Source organism: Procambarus clarkii, chromosome 6 (genome assembly GCF_040958095.1).
Source record: "Procambarus clarkii isolate CNS0578487 chromosome 6, FALCON_Pclarkii_2.0, whole genome shotgun sequence".
Taxonomy (NCBI): Eukaryota; Metazoa; Arthropoda; class Malacostraca; order Decapoda; family Cambaridae; genus Procambarus; species Procambarus clarkii.
Genome location: NC_091155.1, coordinates 53868736 through 53891173, shown reverse-complemented (window position 1 = coordinate 53891173; position 22438 = coordinate 53868736). Strand labels below are relative to the sequence as shown.

Sequence of the window (22438 nt, the reverse complement as noted above, 5' to 3'; positions counted from 1 at the left end):
ATCGGTTTTGAGGCCCCAGTAGGAATGAGCGAGCACAGTGTTTGAGTACCTGATTGAACAAGGGTTATTGAATTCGAGGAGGGATACCGAAACCAAAAGGTTAGCATACCGAAAGGGAAACTATGAGGAGATAAGAAAATTCCTAATAGATATAGCATGGGAAACAGAGCTCAGGGAAAAGACAGCTCAAGGACGCAGCAAACAAGTTTGATCCCAGCCCAAATGGAAAACAGTGAAATGAAGATGAGAAAACCATAGTTTAATCAGAGATGTAGGTTAGCTAAGCAGCAAAGTAAAAGGGCATGGAGAAACTATAGGAATAACAGGACACTGGAGAGCAGAGAAAGATACCAGAATGCCAGGAATGAATATGTCAGGATGAGAAGAGAGGCAGAAAGACAATTCGAAAACGACATCGCAAGCAAGGCAAAGACTCAGCCTAAATTGCTGCATAGCCACATCAGGAGAAAAACAACAGTAAAGGAACAGGTTATGAAATTAAGGATAGGGGCAGAAGGATTCACTACAAACGACAAGGAAGTGTGTGAGGAACTGAATAAGAAATTCCAGGAGGTCTTCACCTTAGAGCAAGGAGAAATCCCAGAGATAAGAGAGGGAATAGCTAACCAGGAACCACTGGAAGAGTTTGAGATTACCAGCAGAGAAGTAAGGAAGTGTTTACTAGAGTTGGATGTGACAAAGGCTATAGACCCAGATGGAATCTCCCCTTGGATACTAAAGGAAGGAGCAGAAGAACTGTGCCTCGCACTCTTCATATTGTATAACAAATCACTGGCAACAGGGGAACTGCCAAAAATTTGGAAAGCAGCTAACGTAGTCCCAAAGACTAAGTCCCAAACAAAGCAGCCCCAAAGAACAAGGGGACACAGGTGGAAGCTGAGTACCCAAATAAGCCACAGAGACATTAGAAAGAACTTTTTCAGTGTCAGAGTAGTTAGATCAGGTATCCAAAGGATACCTGATCAACCAGGCTGTGACTCATACGACAGGCAGCGAGCAGCCGCGTCCAACTGCCTGGTTGATCAGTCCGGCAACCAGGAGGCCTGGTCGACGACCGGGCCGCGGGGACGCTAAGCCCCGGAAGCACCTCAAGGTAAGGTCCCGATATACAAGAAAGGGGGTAGACAGGAGGCACTGAATTACAGGCCAGTGTCCCTAACCTGCATACCATGCAAGCTGATGGAGAAGCTTGTGCGAAAGCTAGTGGAGCACCTGGAGCGAAAGAACTTTGTAACACAGCATCAACATGGGTTCAGGGATGGCAGGTCCTGCCTCACAGGGTTACTTGAATTCTACGACCAGGCAACAAAAATAAGGCAAGAAAGAGTAGGGTGGGCAGACTGTATATTTTTGGATTGTCAGAAAGCCTTTGATACAGTGCCACACAAGAGGCTAGTGCAAAAGTTGGAGATGCAGGCTGGAGTGAAAGGGAAGGTACTCCAGTGGATATAGGAGTACCTAAGCAACAGGAGACAACGAGTCTGTGTGAGGGGTGAGGTCTCAGATTGGCGAGACGTTACAAGTGGAGTCCCGCAGGGGTCAGTCCTTGGACCTATACTGTTTCTGGTATATGTAAATGATCTCCCAGAGGGAATAGATTCGTTCCTCTCAATGTTTGCCGACGATGCAAAAATTATGAGGAGGATTGAAACAGAGGATGATAGTAGGAGGCTACAAGATGACCTAGATAGACTGAGTGAATGGTCCAACAAATGGCTGTTGAAGTTCAACCCGAGTAAATGCAAAGTAATGAAACTAGGTCGTGGAAACAGGCCAGACACAGGATACAGAATAGGAGATGAAGTACTTAATGAAACAGACAGAGAGAAAGATCTAGGAGTTGATATCACACCAAACCTGTCTCCTGAAGCCCACATAAAGAGAATAACGTCTGCGGCATATGCGAAGCTGGCTAACTTCTTAAGCTTAACTTCTTAAGCTTAACTGGAGTAAGGGGGACATGATCACAACCTACAAAATCCTCGGGAATCGACCGGGTAAACAAGGATGAACTATTCAACACTGGAGGGACGCGAACAAGGGGACACAGGTGGAAGCTGAGTACCCAAATGAGCAACAGAGACATTAGAAAGAACTTTTTCAGTGTCAGAGTAGTTAGTAAATGGAATGCACTAGGAAGTGATGTGGTGGAGGTTGACTCCATACACAGTTTTAAATGTAGATATGATAGAGCCCAGTAGGCTCAGGAATCTGTACACCAGTTGATTGACAGTTGAGAGGCGGGACCAAAGAGCCAAAGCTCAACCCCCGAAAGCGCACATAGGTGAGTACACACACACACACCTAGGTGAGTACACACACACCTAGGTGAGTACACACACACCTAGGTGAGTACACACACACACACACACACAGCCACAGGGATTGGGGCACCACCCCCACATTCTACCCAACACACCCAACCTGCCCCATCCCCTGTCAGCCCCCCACTAAGTACCCACCTAGGGCACCCTCCCCCCACCCACCCCCCTCCTCCCCCTCACCCCTCTCCCCAGGACCTCCCTTCTCCCCCATCCTCCATGCCCTCCCTTCTCCCACATGCCTTCCCGTCTCTCCCACCCCCATGCCCTCCCTTCCCCCCCTCCCCCCTAAGCCCCCCACTCTCCCCCACCCCACCTAAGTCTTCCCCTCTCCCCCACTCCCCTAAATTCTCCCCTCTTCCTCACCCACCTCAGCCCTCCCTTTTCCCCCACGCCTCCCAAGCCCTCCACCCTTTTCTCTCCCCCCAAGCCCCCCCATCTTCCCTATCCCCCACAGCCTCTCCTCCCCCCATGCTTCCCCAACCCTCCTTCTCTTACCCACCCCCTGTACCCTCCCCCTCTTACCCACCCCCTGTACCCTCCCCCTCTCCCCCACCACCCCAAGCCCTCCCTCCACCAATCTCCCCGTACCAGGTCCCCCCGGCTCCCACTCACCTCAGATCCCAAAGGTCCCCCCCCAGAGAAGAAGCAGAAGAGAGTCAGTTTCAGGGTGATGTACTCGAACATAGATGGGATCACAAGCAAGACAAGTGAACTAAGGGAAAGAGCACAAGAAGTTAACCCAGATGTAATCGGACTCACTGAAACAAAACTCTCTGGAATCATAACGAATGCCATGTTTCCCCAGGAGTACACAGTAATAAGGAAAGAGAGGGAAGGTAGGGGAGGAGGCGGAGTGGCCCTACTCATGAGAAAGGAATGGAGTTTTAAGGAGATGGCCATCATGGGCTGTGAGGAGTTCAGAGACTACATAGCAGGCACCATAACAATGGGAGGACCAAGAATAGTAGTAGCAGTAATATACAACCCTCCGCCAAATGACAGAAGATCCAGTCAAGAGTATGAAAACAACAACATGGCAGTTAACACTAAAATTGAGAGGGCAGCCTCTGCTGCCTGTAGAAATAGATCCCACCTGCTCATCATGGGCGACTTCAATCACGGAAAGATTGACTGGGAGAACAAGGAACCGCATACGTGGAGAGCCAAACTATTGGAGGTGGTGACAAGCAACTTTTTAACCCAGCATGTCGGAGAACCCACAAGGATGAGAGGCAATGACGAACCAGCGAGACTCGACCTAGTCTTCACTCTGAACGACTCTGACATAAGAGAAATCGGTTTTGAGGACCCAGTAGGAATGAGCGACCACAGTGTACTGGTGTTTGAGTACTTGATTGAATAAGGGTTATTGAACTCGAAGAGGGATACCGAAACCAAAAGGTTAGCATACCGAAAGGGAAACTATGAGGGGATAAGAAAATTCCTAACAGATATAGCATGGGAAACAGAGCTCAGGGGAAAGACGGCCCAAGATATGATGGATTACATCACGCAGAAGTGCAAGGACGCAGCAAACAAGTTTGTCCCAGTCCAAAAGGAAAACAGAGAAATGAAAATGAGAAACCCAAGGTTTAATCAGAGATGTAGGCTAGCTAAGCAGCAAAGTAAAAGGGCATGGAGAAACTATAGGAATAACAGGACACTGGAGAGCAGAGAAAGATACCAGAATGCCAGGAATGAATATGTCAGGATGAGAAGAGAGGCAGAAAGACAATACGAAAATGACATCACAAGTAAGGCAAAGACTAAGCCTAAATTGTTGCATAGCCACATTAGGAGAAAAACAACAGTAAAGGAACAGGTTATGAAATTAAGGATAGGGGCGGAAGGATTCACTACAAATGACAAGGAAGTGTGTGAGGAATTGAATAAGAAATTCCAGGAGGTCTTCACCTTAGAGCAAGGAGAAATTCCAGAGGTAAGTGAGGGAATAGCTAACCAGGAACCACTGGAAGAGTTTGAGATTACCAGTGGGGAAGTAAGGAAGCGCTTACTAGAGTTGGATGTGACGAAGGCTATAGGCCCAGATGGAATCTCCCCTTGGGTTCTAAAGGAAGGAGCAAGAGAACTGTGCCTACCACTCTCCATAGTGTATAACAAATCACTGGCAACAGGGGAACTGCCAGATATTTGGAAAGCAGCTAACGTAGTCCCGATATACAAGAAAGGGGATAGACAGAAGGCACTGAACAACAGGCCAGTGTCCCTAACCTGCATACCATGCAAGCTGATGGAGAAGATTGTGTGAAAAAAACTAGTGGAGCATCTGGAGCGAAGGAACTTTGTAACACAGCATCAACATGGGTTCAGGGATGGCAGGTCCTGCCTCACAGGGTTACTTGAATTCAACGACCAGGCATCAAAAATAAGGCAAAAAAGAGAAGGGTGGGCAGACTGCATATTTTTGGATTGTCAGAAAGCCTTTGATACAGTGCCACACAAGAGGCTAGTGCGAAAGTTGGAGATGCAGGCTGGAGTGAAAGGGAAGGTACTCCGGTGGATAGAGGAGTACCTAAGCAACAGGAGACAATGAGTCTGTGTGAGGGGTGAGGTCTCAGATTGGCGAGACGTCACAAGTGGAGTCCCGCAGGGGTCAGTCCTTGGACCTATACTGTTTCTGGTATATGTAAATGATCTCCCAGAGGGTATAAATTCGTTCCTCTCAATGTTTGCCGACGAAGCAAAAATTATGAGGAGGATTGAAACAGAGGATGATAGTAGGAGGCTACAAGATGACCTGGATAGATTGAGTGAATGGTCTAACAAATGGCTGTTGAAGTTCAGCCCGAGTAAATGCAAAGTAATGAAACTAGGCAGTGGAAACAGGTGGCCAGGCACAGGATACAGAATAGGAGATGAAGTACTTAATGAAACAGACAGAGAGAAAGATCTAGGAGTTGATATCACACCAAACCTGTCTCCTGAAGCCCACATAAAGAGAATAACGTCTGCAGCATATGCGAGGCTGGCTAACATCAGAACGGCGTTCAGGAAACTGTGTAAGGAATCATTCAGAATCTTGTACATCACATATGTAAGACCAATCCTGGAGTATGCGGCCCCAGCATGGAGCCCGTACCTTGTCAAGCACAAGACGAAGCTGGAAAAAGTCCAAAGGTATGCTACTAGACTAGTCCCAGAACTAAGAGGCATGAGTTATGAGGAAAGGCTGCGGGAAGTGCACCTTACGACACTGGAAGACAGAAGAGTAAGGGGGGACATGATCACAACCTACAAAATCCTCAGGGGAATCGACCGGGTAAACAAGGATGAACTATTCAACACTGGTGGGACGCGAACAAGGGGACACAGGTGGAAGCTGAGTACCCAAATGAGCCACAGAGACGTTAGAAAGAACTTTTTCAGTGTCAGAGTAGTTAGTAAATGGAATGCACTAGGAAGTGATGTGGTGGAGGCTGACTCCATACACAGTTTCAAATGTAGATATGATAGAGCCCAGTAGGCTCAGGAATCTGTACACCAGTTGATTGACAGTTGAGAGGCGGGACCAAAGAGCGAAAGCTCAACCCCCGCAAGCACAATTAGGTAAGTACATCCACACATTCACACACTCACACATTCACACACACATTCACACACATTCACACTCACTCACACACACACACACACACACACACACACACACACACACACACACACACACACACACACACACACACACACACACACACACACACACACACACACACATTCACACAGAGACATAGAAAGAACTTTATCAGTGTCAGAGTAGTTAGTAAATGGAATGTACTAGGAAGTGATGTGGTGGAGGCTGACTCCATACACAGTTTCAAATGTAGATATGACAGAGCCTAGTAGGCTCAGGAATCTGTACATCAGTTGATTGACGGTTGAGAGGCGGGACCAAAGAGCCAGAGCTCAACCCCCGCAAACACAACTAGGTGAGTACAACTAGGTGAGTACACACACACACACACACACACACACACACACACACACACACGCACGCACGCACGCACGCACGCACTCAAATACCATAGTGTATAACAAATCACTGGCAACAGGGGAACTGCCAGAAATTTGGAAGGCATCTAACGTAGTTCCAATATACAAGAAAGGGGATAGGCAGGAGGCACTGAACTGCAGGCCAGTGTCCCTAACCTGCATACCATGCAAGCTGATGGAGAAGATTGTGCGAAGAAAGCTAATGGAACATCTGGAGCGAAAGACCTTTGTAACACAGCATCAACATGGGTTCAGAGATGGCATGTCCTACCTCACAGGACTAATTGAATTCTATGACCAGGCAACAAAAATCAGGCAAGAAAGAGAGGGGTGTGCAACCTGCATATTTTTGGATTGTCAAAAAGCCTTTGATACAGTACCACACAAGAAGCTAGTGAAAAAGCTGGAGATGCAGGCTGGAGTGAAAGGGAAGGTATTTCGTTGGATAAGGGAGTACCTAAGTAACAGAAGACAACGAGTCACTGTGAGGGGTGAGGTCTTGGATTGGTGTGACGTCACAAGTGGAGTCCCGCAGGGGTCAGTCCTTGGACCAATACTTTTTCTGATATAAATAAATGCCAAAATGCCCAGAGGGTATAAAATCGTTTCTCTCAATGTTTGCTGATGATGCAAAAATTATGAGGAGGATTGAAACAGAGGATGATAGTAGGAGGCTACAGGACGACCTAGACAGACTGAATGAATGGTCCAACAAATGGCTGCAACAGTTCAACCCGAGTAAATGCAAAGTAATGAAACTAGGCGGTGGAAACCGGAGGTGAGACACAAGATACAGAATAGGAGATGAAGTACTTAATGAAACGGAAAGAGAGGAAGATCTAGGAATTGATATCACACCAAACCTGTCTCCTGAAGCCCACATAAAGAGAATTACGTCTGCGGAATATGCGAGGCTGGCTAACATCAGAACAGCCTTCAGGAACCTTTCTAGGAATCGTTTAGAATCTTGTACACCACATATGTAAGACCAATCCTGGAGTATGCGGTCCCTGCATTGAGCCCGTACCTTGTCAAGCACAAGACGAAGCTGAAAAAAGTTCAGAGGTATGCCACTAGACTAGTCACATAACTAAGAGGCATGAGTTACGAGGAAAGGCTGTGGGAAATGCACCTTACGACACTGGAAGACAAGTGAGGGGGGACATGATCACTACCTACAAAATCCTCAGCAGAATTGAAAGGGTAGACAAGGATAAACTATTCAACACTGGCGGTACACGAACAAGGGGACACAGGTGGAGTACTCAAATGAGCCACAGGGACGTTAGAAAGAACTTTTTCAGTGTCAGAGTAGTTAACAGGTGAAATGCATTAGGCAGAGATGTGGTGGAGGCTGACTCCATACGCATTTTTAAATGTAGATATGATAGAGCCCAGTAGGCTCAGGAATGTACACCAGTTGATTGACAGTTGAGAGCCGGGACCAAAGAGCCAGAGCTCAGCCCCCGCTAACACAACTAGGTGAGTACACACACACGCAGGGAGGGAGGGGGAGTGAGGAGGGGGAAGCAGCACGTAACAGCTCTCTAACTCCCAGGTACCTATTTACTGCTAGGTAACAGGCGCATCAAGGTGAAAGACACCATATGTTTTTCGATGGATACTATTTGGGGATCGAACCTGGACCCTAGAATTACGAGACCCAAGCTCTGTCCATTCACCCACAGCCCCCCCCCCCCTTCCTAACAATGTGGTGCACCATAAATGTTCCGAAACACTCAATGTTGGTGTCAGTTTTTGATATAAATTTTCTGAGGGATTTCCTTCACATTTTAGCATTACTCTTAGAGTAAAGTAACATTTGTACGTGCAATTTTATTCTGATTAATGAATCGTAACAAATTTTAATTTTCATTGCAGTGATGAAGCGGCATTGCTAAGGGGATATAGAAGAGAGGTAAGTAAACATTAACGGGAATTTTGTTTTGGTATATATCTTATCTAATTTACAGGCTGTTTTTAAACTAAATATGTTCTATCAAACAAAAGTTTTAATATCTAATGTTACACAAGCGATTCCTCAGTTTCTGCATTTTCTTCCGACATATCTGTTTTTTTCATATCCATTAATTATCAATTTGTTTAGTTACTGTTGGGGTTACTCGGCGAGCACCAGTCTACTCAAGGTCACTCACCGTAGCCCTGCGGGTCTTCACTCTATCCTCGCGGCGCCACTGTACGCCAGGAGAGTATCCCAGTCAATCCCAACCGGCCTCTGATCGAGAAGGAGTGGGAACACAACTTGTTCACTTAACTGTTGTATGCCCGCCCCAACATAGAGCTCTACTACTAACCACAAGGTCGCCAACTGGTGTTTTCGGTGTCCAGTAACACGTCAGTGATTTTGTTGAATTGTGGTAACAGTGGCGAGAACACACTCAATATATCTGATATCAGGCAGGTATTTACTTCTATCGCTCTCTGCTTTCAGGTATTATATAGCCACAAGAAATATGGAGGGGATGATATAAACACCAATGTACTGTGTATTTTACTTAAAACTCATTCAAAGACATCACAAGATTATATCAATAAGCAAACAGCTGTTTCAGGCGGGAGTCGCTCGTTCCCACACGTATAATATGAACTCACCAAGCCGGCAACGCTCCCCCTCTCGTCAATGTCAAAATCAGCTGGGCGACTACCCCCACGCGAATGTCACTTTATCTGTTTGCTTGTTTTCCTGGCGTCACGCGCTCTGTTTCTTTAAGTTCTCAAAGATCACTAGAAGATCGAACGCACAATATTTGCGACAACAGCAAGTGAACACTTAGCTACACTGATCTTGGGCTCAATCAAACATTTCTATATTAAAGGTGACAATAATTCACTGTCATGGTATTACACACTGCCCTTCAATTAATGATAACGTATGCAAGTATATATCACTGAGGTTCTTAGTAATTCCTTTCATGGGTGATAACACAATTAATCACTGCACACATGAATGATTATTCAATACACGAGCATAGACATATATATATATAAATGGATGAGTCGGACATCAATAATGGTAATAACATATTTACTGGGCACATAGCCTAACTCCAAACACTGGCATAATTATATATATATTCTCTCACTAAATGATCATATTAAGTCTCATTAAAGACATTGTCAACACAGTAAATTCATCAATTACTCCGGGTGCCTGTACACACCAATAATATTCATAAATATCGTGGGTACTTTATGTAGCCCCACTGCACACTTGTGCCTTACTGCGACATAGGTGAGCCTTGCTCACGACATACAAAATACTCTGGCTAAATAATATAGCTGACTAAAGGGGAATTGGGAGGGAAACTAGAATCACCTACTTCCACCTATCCTCCGATGAGAGTTGAGTTGTAGCTCCTGGTCCTGGCTCCTGCCTCGTGTAGGGAACGCCCCCACACAAACACACTGTTGTGTCCTCCAGGAACTCAATCAACGTCCCACCGTAAGCGCGTCGTCTCCGTGCCTTTTCACTGCAGGTCTGTGCTCCTCCTCGACTTCTTGTAGGGTTGGAGTCGGTCTCCCGGCCGTCAACTTCTCCTCCCAGCTACGGCTGCCCGCCTACGTCTCGGCTGCAGTCATTCAGATTCCCGAATAGTTTTCTTCTTCCATTGCTTCCCGGTGGCTCGGTCCAGCCACTACGCCGTCACAAAGGGGTGAACTGCCTCAGACGTCGCATACGTCACTGCACAGACTTCACTTCTTCTAGCACAGTACCTGTCCTGGAGCACTTGTTGCTCAATATCCCGTCGATTCCCTCTCTGGTCCAACACATGAACGAAGGAAGACCTCACAGAGTACTGGCAGACTTCGGGTGACGCGTAAAATCCACGGGAACGGGAAACAACTGTCAAACTGACAGGACCAATCTTCGCACGTCCAACCACCTTGACGTGTCGTGTCAGACTGATTCCCTCCGGAGGATTGGCTCATCCACTACGTCATCACTGTGGAGCTATCAGCCGTCGCATACGTCGCTGCCTACTCTCCACTCTTGCACAACACCTGTTCCTGGAGCACTTGTTGCTCAATATCCCGTCAATTTCTTCTTCGGTTCAACACATGAACGAAGGAAGACCCCACAGGTGTTGGCAGACCACGGGTGATGCGTAAGTCCTCCGGAGACGGGGTAAACTGTCCAACTGACAGGACCCCCCCAGCGCACGTCCGACCTCCTTGACAGGGGCCTCGTAGCCTGGTGGATAGCGCGCAGGACTCGTAATTCTGTGGCGCGGGTTCGATTCCCGCATGAGGCAGAAACAAATGGGCAAAGTTTCTTTCACCCTGAATGCCCCTGTTACCTAGCAGTAAATAGGTACCTGGGAGTTAGTCAGCTGTCACGGGCTGCTTCCTGGTGTGTGTGTGTGTGGTGTGGAGAAAAAAAAAAAAAAAAAAAAAAAAAGTAAGTAAACAGTTGATTGACAGTTGAGAGGCGGGCCGAAAGAGCAAAGCTTAACCCCCTCAAAAACACAACTAGTAAACACAACTATTAAACACGTGCTGTCTTAGACTGATGGCGCCGCCGTGGCGCTCTGACCGGACCCCCTTCCTTCGTGATGTCATATTCGCCACAGGAGGTTTTCATTGGCTCCCTGTGCCACGTCGCTGTCGGTGACCAATCTGGTGTCACTGACGTCACACAGTTTTGGCGGGAAAACAGAGGAGCCAGCGCCATATTGGCTTCCTAAAGGGCCTATACCACAGGCCAAAATACTCTTCTTTTATGAATTTCTCGGCACTTCGAGAACACTACATTCTCCTACACATATCAACCTGATGCCTGCGACGTAGAGAACGCTTGGGTAAAGTGGACATGACTTACAGCAGGCGTGGGAGGAATATAAGGGGGGGGCAACACCGTCACATACCCTTCCCCTTAAAATAAGAGTCATGTCTGGTTAGTGTATACAGGACAAGGCATCTGCTACTACGTTGTCTTCCCATCGGATGAATTTAATTTCCAACCAGTATTCCTGCCGCCAATGCGAGATGCTCCTTATGTATCCGTCGACCGTTCACACGGTCACTCCTGATGTCCATCGTTCCTTCAGCATGGACAGAAGACTTTGCACCCCTCGTCCATACACCAGCTGGAAAGGTGAGAAACCTAACGATCCTACCACTGCGTTACACATGGCAAACAACGCAGGACATACTGCTTCATCCCACTCAGTTCCTTGCTCTGTGCAGAACACTCTCATCAGCATGCCGTCCTGTACGTAACAATGAGTGGCCCTCACAGGACCAACACGTCCTCATGAATCAATTCGGGGAACTCTATCTGCTGCAACTCTCCAAGACGAGTGCGGTCCACCTCTAGAGAACTGGTGAGGGTCACCTGCAACTCACCATTTGGGCTGCCTTCGCCCTCCACTCGTTCTCCGGGTCCCATGAAGAGGTGATCGATTTCCAGATTGTCGGACGTCTCCTCGTCAGCACTATCAGATCCACACCCTCCGTGCCCTTCGCACTGCCTTGGCATCACAGCACAAACCGGGAACGCCGCCGTGGCGATTCCTTTCTCGTCCCCACAGGCGTCTAACACTCTGCCTGTCTCCTCATAGTGCTCTATGCACTCCTCGCCCTTCGCGAGATTCGGGAGGACATATCCTCCACATGCGTCATTTCCCAAGATGACTTGTGCCTCCATCTTGGGCATTGATGCACAGACCCCCACCACTAGGGTCTGGCAGCCATAATCAGAATTCAGAGTCACCTGGTGTAGGGGCATCCTCACTGGGCCTCCCACAGTGGTCACACTTGCCACCCCCACACTGGTACTCTCGTAACCCTCGGGGAACAGGGTTTCACTCACCAGGGTAAAATCTGCCCCAGTGTCTCTTAATATCTTCACCGGGATGGGGTCTGCGTCCCCCATCCTTACGGTTCCCTCACACACGAATGGGTGAACTCTTTTCTCCCCACTCAGTACGGGTTCATCCCGCACCCACTCGGCCATCTGGTCCTCGACCCTCACGAAAGCAACGTTCCCCCGCTGCTCAGGGTGTCTGCATTCCCGCGCGACGTGTCCGAATATTCCGCAGTTGTAGCAGCGGACCCTTCTTCGGTGGATCTTCCTCGCGCCATTCATCGACTCCTCGGTTTCGGCAACAACTCTAGAGCTCTCAGCTTGGGACTTCTTTACTGGCTCCACAGCACTCTTTGAGCCTTTCCTGTCTCCACTCGAGAGATGGGACTCAGGAGAACTCGCTCCTGTCCTCCATCCGTCCGTCCTTCTATAACTTCTACCATTTCCGGAGTGTTTGGTCGGTCGGTGCCGTCCCTCTTGGTGTGGTCGCAGAGCTTCTTCCAGCATGTCGGCTCTGTCGGCTGCGGCTCTCAGGTCCTTAATGTCCGCCTCCTTTACTCTAACCCTGATCTCAGGAGAGAGCACGGACATAAACTTCTCCATGACCATTAGCCTCTTGACCTCTTCAGCCGACCTCGCTCCCTCAGACTCCAGCCACTTAAGGAACTTTCTCTCCATGTCCCTCGCCGTCTCCGCATAAGATTTTCCTGGCGAAAGGGTACATTCCCTGAATCTCTTCCTGTAACATTCCGGCGTGAGCTTGAAAGAATGGAGCACAGCTCTCTTTACGGCATCATAGTTGGTGCACTCTTGGAGGTCGAGCATATTGTAGGCTTCACGAGCTTCACCGGTGAGCCTACCCTGAACCAGCTCCACCCACTCCGCCCTCGGCCACCTCTTCAAAGTAGCAACCCTTTCAAAGTGGTCGAAGAAAACTTCAGCTTCGTTTGGTACAAAGACCGGCAAATCTCGCTCCCTCACTCGGCGGTCCTCCTGCTGTGGCGGAGCAGGGGGAGCTAGCCCTAGCTCAGCTCACCTCAGCTCCACATCCTTGTTAGCTTCTATCTCCTGCTGTTTCAGCCTAGCTTCTAGCTCGTCTTTGCGCTGCTGTGCCTCTCGCTCTTCCTTGCGCTGCTGTGCTTCTGCTTCTCGCTCCTCATGCTTCAGCTGTGCCTCTCGTTCCTCACGCTTCAGCTGTGCTTCTCGCTCCTCACGCTTCAGCTGTGCTTCTCGCTCTTGTTCTTCCCTGCGCAACTGTGCTTCTTCTCTCCTCAGCTGCGCTTCTGCTTCTCGCTCTTCTTTGCGCTGCTGTGCTTCCAGCTGCAGCTTCATTATCTCCAGCTTAACGCTGTGCCTGCTGCAGCTGGATCCTCTGCTGCTTCCACCAATGCTCAGGTGTTCTCCCATACTGGCAGGTGTTTGTGGCCGTTCCTCCCCCAAAGCTTCGTCTCGTGCCCTGAGCTGTGCCATGATCTCCAGTCTTCTCTCTCCCACTCTGGAAGATCTCAGCTTTATCCCAAAATGGTCTGCTATTGACTGTAACTGTGCCTTGGTGCACTCCTCCAGCACTTGCTCATCTCTAGTGTCAATGAACCTCGTTACTTTATCATCCTCAATCTTGTGCTATAAGTGATAACCTGTACCTGATACCTAATACCACTGCAAAGTACCACAACTGCAACCTTTATTTCGATCGTGATCCTGGCAAGGTCGCCAATGTCGGGGTTTACTCGGCGAGCAACAGTATACTCAAGGTCACTCACCGTAGCCCTGCGGGTCTTCACTCTATCCTAGCGGCGCCACTGTACGCCAGGAGAGTATCCCAGTCAATCCCAACCGGCCTCTGATCGAGAAGGAGTGGGAACACAACTTGTTCACTCAACTATTGTGTGCTCGCCCCGTCATGGGCTCTACTACTAACCACAAGGTCGCCAACTGGTGTTTTCGGTGTCCAGTAACACGTCAGTGGTTTTGTTGAATTGTGGTAACAGTGGCAAGAACACACTCAATATGTCTGATATCAGGCAGGTATTTACTTCTATCGCTCACTGCTTTCAGGTGTTATATAGCCACAAGAAATATGGAGGGGATGATATAAACACCAATGTACTTTGTATTTTACTTAAAACTCATTCAAAGATATCACAAGATTATATCAATAAGCAAACAGCTGTTTCAGGCGGGAGTCGCTCGTTCCCACACACATAATATGAACTCACCAAGCCGGCAACGCTCCCCCTCTCGTCAATGTCAAAATCAGCTGGGCGACTACCCCCACGCGAATGTCACTTTATCTGTTTGCTTGTTTTCCTGGCGTCACGCGCTCTGTTTTAAGTTCTCAAAGATCACTAGAAGATCGAATGCACAATATTTGCGACAACAGCAAGTGAACACTTAGCTACACTGATCTTGGGCTCAATCAAACATTTCTATATTAAAGGTGACAATAATTCACTGTCATGGTATTACACACTGCCCTTCATTTAATGATAACGTATGCAAGTATATATTACAGGAGTTCTCAGTAATTCCTTTCGTGGGCGATAACACAATTAATCACTGCACACATGAATGATTATTCAATACACGAGCATAGACATATATATATATAAATGGATGAGTCGGACATCAATAATGGTAATAACATATTTACTGGGCACATAGCCTAACTCCAAACACTGGCATAATTATATATATATTCTCTCACTAAATGATCATATTAAGTCTCATTAAAGACATTATCAACACAGTAAATTCATCAATTACTCCGGGTGCCTGTACACACCAATAATAATCATAAATATCGTGGGTACTTTATGTAGCCCCACTGCACACTTGTGCCTTACTGCGACATAGGTGAGCCTAGCTCACGACATACAAAATACTCTGGCTAAGGCATAATTATATATATATTCTCTCACTAAATGATCATATTAAGTCTCATTAAAGACATTATCAACACAGTAAATTCATCAATTACTCCGGGTGCCTGTACACACCAATAATAATCATAAATATCGTGGGTACTTTATGTAGCCCCACTGCACACTTGTGCCTTACTGCGACATAGGTGAGCCTAGCTCACGACATACAAAATACTCTGGCTAAATAATATAGCTGACTAAAGGGGAATTGGGAGGGAAACTAGAATCACCTACTTCCACCTATCCTCCGATGAGAGTTGAGTTGTAGCTCCTGGTCCTGGCTCCTGCCTCGTGTAGGGAACGCCCCCACACACACACACTGTCGTGTCCTCCAGGAACTCAATCAACATCCCACCGTAAGCGCGTCGTCTCTGTGCCTTTTCACTGCAGGTCCTTGCTCCTTCTCGACTTCTTGTAGGGTTGGAGTCGGTCTCCCGGCCGTCAACTTCTCCTCCCAGCTACGGCTGCCCGCCTACGTCTCGGCTGCAGTCGTTCGGATTCCCGAATAGTTTTCTTCTTCCATTGCTTTCCGGTGGCTCGGTCCAGCCACTACGCCGTCACAAAGGGGTGAACTGCCTCAGACGTCGCATACGTCACTGCACAGACTTCACTTCTTCTTGCACAGTACCTGTCCTGGAGCACTTGTTGCTCAATATCCCGTCGATTCCCTCTCTGGTCCAACACATGAACGAAGGAAGACCTCACAGAGTACTGGCAGACTTCGGGTGACGCGTAAAATCCACGGGAACGGGAAACAACTGTCAAACTGACAGGACCAATCTTCGCACGTCCAACCACCTTGACGTGTCGTGTCAGACTGATTCCCTCCGGAGGATTGGCTCATCCACTACGTCATCACTGTGGAGCTATCAGCCGTCGCATACGTCGCTGCCTACTCTCCACTCTTGCACAACACCTGTTCCTGGAGCACTTGTTGCTCAATATCCCGTCAATTCCTTCTTCGGTTCAACACATGAACGAAGGAAGACCCCACAGGTGTTGGCAGACCACGGGTGATGCGTAAGTCCTCTGGAGATGGGGTAAACTGTTCAACTGACAGGACCCCCCCCAACGCACGTCCGACCTCTTTGACGTGCTGTCTTAGACTGATGGCGCCGCCGTGGCGTTCTGACCGGACCCCCCTTCCTTCGTGACGTCATATTCGCCACGGGAGGTTTTCATTGGCTCCCTGTGCCACGTCGCTGTCGGTGACCAATCTGGTGTCACTGACGTCACACAGTTTTGGCGGGAAAACAGAGGAGCCAGCGCCATATTGGCTTCCTAAAGGGCCTAAACCACAGGCCAAAATACTCTTCTTTTATGAATTTCTCGGCACTTCGAGAAATAACTACATTCTCCTACACATATCAACCTGATGCCTGCGACGTAGAGAACGCTTGGGTAAAGTGGACATGACTCTTACAGCAGGCGTGGGAGGAATATAAGGGGGGGAACACCGTCACATTACTTATACTTAACTATCAGTACAAACCTACCAGTGACTACGGAGGAGTGAGGTCTAGCTCTTTATGCCTCGCCTATACTAGCCTTGTGCCTGTTGCGTTTCAGCTTAACTACTCTGACTTTCAAACTCAATGTCGAATTGGGACTTAGTTGTGGATGGAGTTGACTTCTACAACTTCCTCGTTTAGAGCATTCCACTTGTTAACTACTCGTACAGGGTCTGAGTACTTTATTATGTCTCCTTAGCTCATTTGTGTTTCCACCCGTCCTCTTATCCTGCTGTCTTTCAATCTGAAGAGGCTGCCCTGTTATTGTTTTAGATTCAAAAGGAACAACAGTTCCAAGAAGCACGGGTTATGGAGCGCCGTATTGGACTTACTGAGGCTTGTCCACCTTAGCTATTACCCTCAATATCATATAAGCTGTGATCATATCCCATCTGTTTTCTATCCACTAGTGAGATTTAGTTCCATTAGCCTATGTTTGTAACTTAGCCCTTTTAGCTCTGGCACCAGTCTTGTTGCAAACCTTCGTACTTTATCATTTTGGCTTTGCTTCAGAAGGTCCGAATTCCATGCTGATGATGCATATTCCAGTATTGGTGTCTAACAAGTGTTGTGTCGATTGCCTTGAAGGAGTACTAATTCAGGTTTCTAAATGATGTTCTTATATTTACCACCGTTCCATATGCTGCCTATTTTATCCTTTTGTGCCTCCATTGTGAGTGTTGGATTATATCCACTCCCATATCCTTTTCTTTGAGCTCAGTTGCTACCTTCCCTCTAGGGAGTAATGCTTTCTGGAGTCCTGTCCCTCTTTCCCATCTTCATTACCTTACACTTGTTGGGATTGAATTCTAGCAACCCTTTGTCAGACCACTCTGGAATTTGCCAAGGTCCTCTAACTTTCTGCAGTCCTCATCTCTTTTCACATTCCTCGTCAACTTTGGATCATCTGCAAACATCAACATGTCTGAACTCTCTCCCTCGGATGGATCATTTGACATAAATTAGGGACAGCAACGGTCCCAGGAGAGAGCCTTGTGTCACCCCACTTGTTTCATTCCTCCAGTTTGACATCCCCGCTCTGACTGTGGCTCTGTTTTCTGTCCTTCAGATATTTCCCTACCCAGCTCAGTGTTTTTTTTCGTTATCCAAGCCTGCTTCTCCAACTTGTACAACAGTCTTTCACAGGGAACAGTGTCAATGTTTTTTTGACAGCCTAGAATAATTCAATTTACCTAACCTTCCTTTTCCTGTCTTATTTAGTAACCTTGTCATAAAACTCCATCTAATTTGTCAGGCACGACTTCCCATTTCTAAAACCATGCTGACCATTTCCCAACTAAGTCGATCCTCTCCAGATGCTCCATCATTCTTGACCTCATTTTTTCTCCTGCACTTTACAAGGAATACTTGTCAGTGACACTGGTCTGTAGTTTAGTACCCCCTTTCTATTCCCCTTTTTAAATATTGGGACTTCGTTTGCCTTTTTTCAGACATTTGGGAGACTTTCTGTCTCAAGAGTTTTATAATAAATTTTAGATAATGGGTGGCAGCCTCCTTCAGCAGCAATGGTGAGATTAGGTCTGTATCATTGTCACATCCTGTACCCCCAGGATTATTTTTGCCTCTTCCACAGTGACTACAATACCATCCAGTACTTCCTCTGACCTTTCATCTGGCAATCTTGGTCTCCTCGCTGGTTGTAATATAAAGACCTCATAAAATCTTTCATTGAGTGCCTCGCATACCTCCTTATCATTCTCTGTGAGAGCTTTCCCTTCTTTCCTCAATCTGAGTACATGGTCTCTTTGTCGTTTTTCCTCATATGACTATAGAACAGCTTTGGTTCTTCCTTAGCTTTTGCATTATTGTCATTTTCAAATTGTCTCTGCTTCTCTCCTAATTCGGGTGTATTCAGTTCTTGTTCTCTTTAGGGCTTTTATATTGTTCTGTTCCCAGTTATCTGTACCTTTCCCAGTTTTTTTAGCTCCCCTGCTTTGTCTATTGAACCCGGGGTTTACTTGAATCATCCACCTCCTTTTTGAGTGGTGTGAACTGTTCCGTTGCATCGGCACATTTTCCAGCAATGAAGGCCATCATCTCGTTTACTGTCTCCCCTTCCATTTCTCTTTCCCCATTGGATTTCCCACAGAAAGTCACATAGTGTTTGTCTTCGGAGATTTTACATCCAGTTATATTGACACTTGTATCCAAGAGTCAATGCAATGAGCCACAACAGTAGCCTTTTTTTTATTACAATAACATCAATAGATTTAAAAAAAAATTGTTGTTTGGTTGGTATATTCTTATAAAGCTATAACGGCAGAGCGTTTTGGCCAAGTGTACTGAAGTCCTGGTTTATTAATATTTTTGTTTATTATTCAATACTTTATTATTTATTATTTTATTGTTATTATTATTTTTGTTGTTTATTATTCAAGACTAAAGTCAACAAACTCTCAGTGTATGTACACAAGTAATTGGACTAAACTTTTGTGTTGTATACTATAAGCATAGTATACTATACTGTATACTAAAAGCATAGTATACTATACTGTTTTCTATAAGCATAGTATATTATACTGTATACTATAAGCATAGTATACTATACTGTATACTATAAGCATAGTATACTATACTGTATACTATAAGCATAGTATACTATACTGTATACTATAAGCATTGAGGATGCGATAGTTTGTTTTATCAAAGTAAATAACATAGTAAAAAGTGTTTGTCTTTTAGAGTTTTTACAGCCAGTTATATTGACTTGTATCCAGGAGTCAATGCAATTGTCTTTAAATGCTCGCCCCATTTCCAGCCTTGTTTATAATTACGAAGGCATTAGGTTCTGTAATGGTACTTGACATTTGAACCTCTTGTCGGTTATTATAAAACCGGACAAAAGGTCACTTAGGATGTATGGAGAGACTGGGGCTAAAAATTAATATGCCAACGCCTACACGTATCACGTGAGGAAATGTGACGAAGTTTGGGTACTCTCTGGACGTCTTGATAAGGGTCCACGATGGTCCGACATGGCGTCACTTTGTTTACACATGTGGGGGGTGGTTGGACTATTAGGCTTCACCTAACGATTCACATCTCCATTGTTTATGCCTTTCATTCATGTGTACACGTAAGATGTAGCCTTCTCAAGCGAGTGTTCCATCTATTAATAACGGTGTATCCTGACCTCACCCCAACCTGGTGCGGTCTCTCCCTAACACTTTTGGTCACACACTGACAGTATGAACCAAGAGGGATATCCAGTAAGACAGTTAAAAGTCGCGCTCGAAAGGGAAACTCGAGCCTCAAGCAAAGATGGCAAAATATCCACCAACAAGATGGTAGCTGAAATCCTTTTAAATTTTGTAAGAAAACTTGAGCGGGAACTGAACACGTAGGTAACTGTTTAAAGAAGGTGTACGAGAAAACGTTAAGTCTCTTTTCTGAAGGTGTCACTGGATATTAGTATGAGAGAGGAAGAGGGTCCTAGTCATGTGTAGTGTTCTGTCCTGGTCTCCAGTTGGTATATATCAATGATTCGAAAAAAATGTTACATGGACAAATCAGTTCCCTTTGTATAACTGGTCCTCTTTGAATGAAATAGCGAGAGATATGGTTATGGTTAGGCAAGGTAATTATGAAGAGAAAGTGCTAAGCTAAGTATGACTGCATAGCACGTGGAATAGACATGAGGACAAGGCTCTAGGACAGGAAAGCCTCATGACTGAGTGGACAGCACTCGAGGTTTGTAGTACTACGGTTCCAGGTTCGATTCCCGGCGGAAGGCGGAAACAAATGGGCAGTTTCTTTAACCCTGATGCCCCTGTTTCCTAACAGTAAACAGGTACCTGGGAGCTGGACGGCTGCTACAGACTGTTTCCTGGAGATGTGTGTGTGTGTGTGTGTAAGTGAAAATTACGATTAGGGACTTGCTCAAAACACTATGCGTGCTAGTGGCTGTATAAGATGTGTACAAGATCTCTTATATACATCTATATAAATAAAAATGGAAATGTTCGTTTGTTCAAAATCGTTACTTTCCGAAAGTAACCGATTCACCGATTCCTTTGAAATTTTCACCGATTCCTTTCACCGATTCCTTTGAAATTTTCACACAATGTTCCATTTGCATCCGAGTGGGTTTTTATGTACATACTATATTGATGTCACGTCTGTGAACGAAAAAAACATTTTTTTACACTGTTTTTCATGTGAGAAAAATCTTTGAAATCTCTTTACCGTTTGCTTTGAAATTTTATCACAACGTTGCATTCGAATAGGCGCGTGTTTTTATATTCCTACTGTATACATGCTTCCCTGTGACAGGACATGCTTTTTATTTAAAATCAGTGCCATCTGTTGGACGTAAGAGCAACACACGCTGTAATCTCACGAAGCTCGTCACCGATTGCTTTGAAATTCTGACACAACTTTCCATTCAAATATGTGCGTGTTTTTATATACCTACTCTACAGATGCCACACCTGTGACAGGTAAAAACATGTTTTTTATTTTTTAAACGAAGCCATCTGTTGCATGTAATAGCAACAAGCATGCTATATTAAATATGTTACAAATTCCATTTCAATGTTTCTGATTGCATTGATAAATTTAATTTCATAGATTTCGATTTACTTTAATTTTTACTGATTTTTTTTTTTTTTGTGTGAGATTGTGTTGGAATTGAGCTGTGATGTTTACTCTACCGTTCAATTCATACGTATAAGTATATATGCCACATCTGTAAACAGGTAAAAACATTTTTTTAAGAAACAGCACCATTTGTTGCACGTAAGAGCCACACACGGTATACTAAATATGGTACAATTACATTTCAATGTTTTTGATTGCATTGACAATTAAATTTTCATACATTTCAATTTATTTTAATTTTGATTTAATTATTTTGTTTGACATTGCATTGGAACTGAACTATGTTGTTTACCATACCGTTCATTTCATGAGTATAAGTATAGATGCCACACCTGTGACAGGTAAAAACATGATTTTTTTTCAAAAACTGCGCCATCTGTTGGTTGTAAGAGCAACTTACACTGTACTAAATATGTTTCGATTCCATTTCAATGTTTCCAATTTCATTGATAAATTGAATTATCATAGTTTTCGATTTATTTTCATTTTGATATAATTATTTTGTGTGACATTGCATTGGAATTGAGCTTTTTTATTTACCATGCCGTTCATTTCATGAGTATAGTTTATTTTTTCATTGTTTTCATTTCGTTTTTTAGTTGTTTTTCTTATATTTCAGTGATGGGAACATCACTGAAGGACATAGGGATGTCCTCTTATGTCCTATGTCCACTGAAGGACATAGGGATCTCCTCAGCAATGCACATGTGTTGCTGAGCCATTAGCAACGCGTGGCCGGATACTGCTAGTAAATAAATAAAAATAAATAAATAAATAATTTAAAAAGGGAAGGAATAGAGCCCAACCACCTGGACCATTCGGCGATCAAACACCGTGGATTGTGGTACAAGAATAATTAACTGGAAAAGGGGGACAATACACGTATTAAGAAATATATAATTTAATACCAGTAAATACAGGAAAAATTATCAATAATAATATGACAGCTATAGCAGGGGAAATATTGGCAATTTCTTAGTTAAGATTTAATTAATATTTACCCTGTTTTTGTTGCTCGCTAGCCTTATAACTGGTATGCCTAAATATATTATTATTGGCCAACAATAGCTAAATAGAACAGGAATCGGAAAGGACACTTCCGTTATTGTAGACGAAGTTAGTATTTATCTAGTTGTATCAGTTGTGCTTGCGGGGAATGAGCTTTGCTCTTTTGGCCCGCCTCTCAACTGAGAATCAATCAAC

At 45.4% G+C, this 22438-nt stretch overlaps 1 protein-coding gene across 1 annotated transcript in view; it reads left to right on the top strand.

Moving 5' to 3' along the window:
* LOC123754182 (uncharacterized) overlaps positions 1-22438 on the top strand; it is a 175217-nt gene that overhangs the window by 140644 nt on the left and 12135 nt on the right. Inside the window, exon 4 of the mRNA XM_069309912.1 lies at positions 8235-8271. Within this exon, the coding sequence (XP_069166013.1) occupies positions 8235-8271 (37 nt within the window). The remainder of the gene's footprint in view (positions 1-8234; positions 8272-22438) is intronic.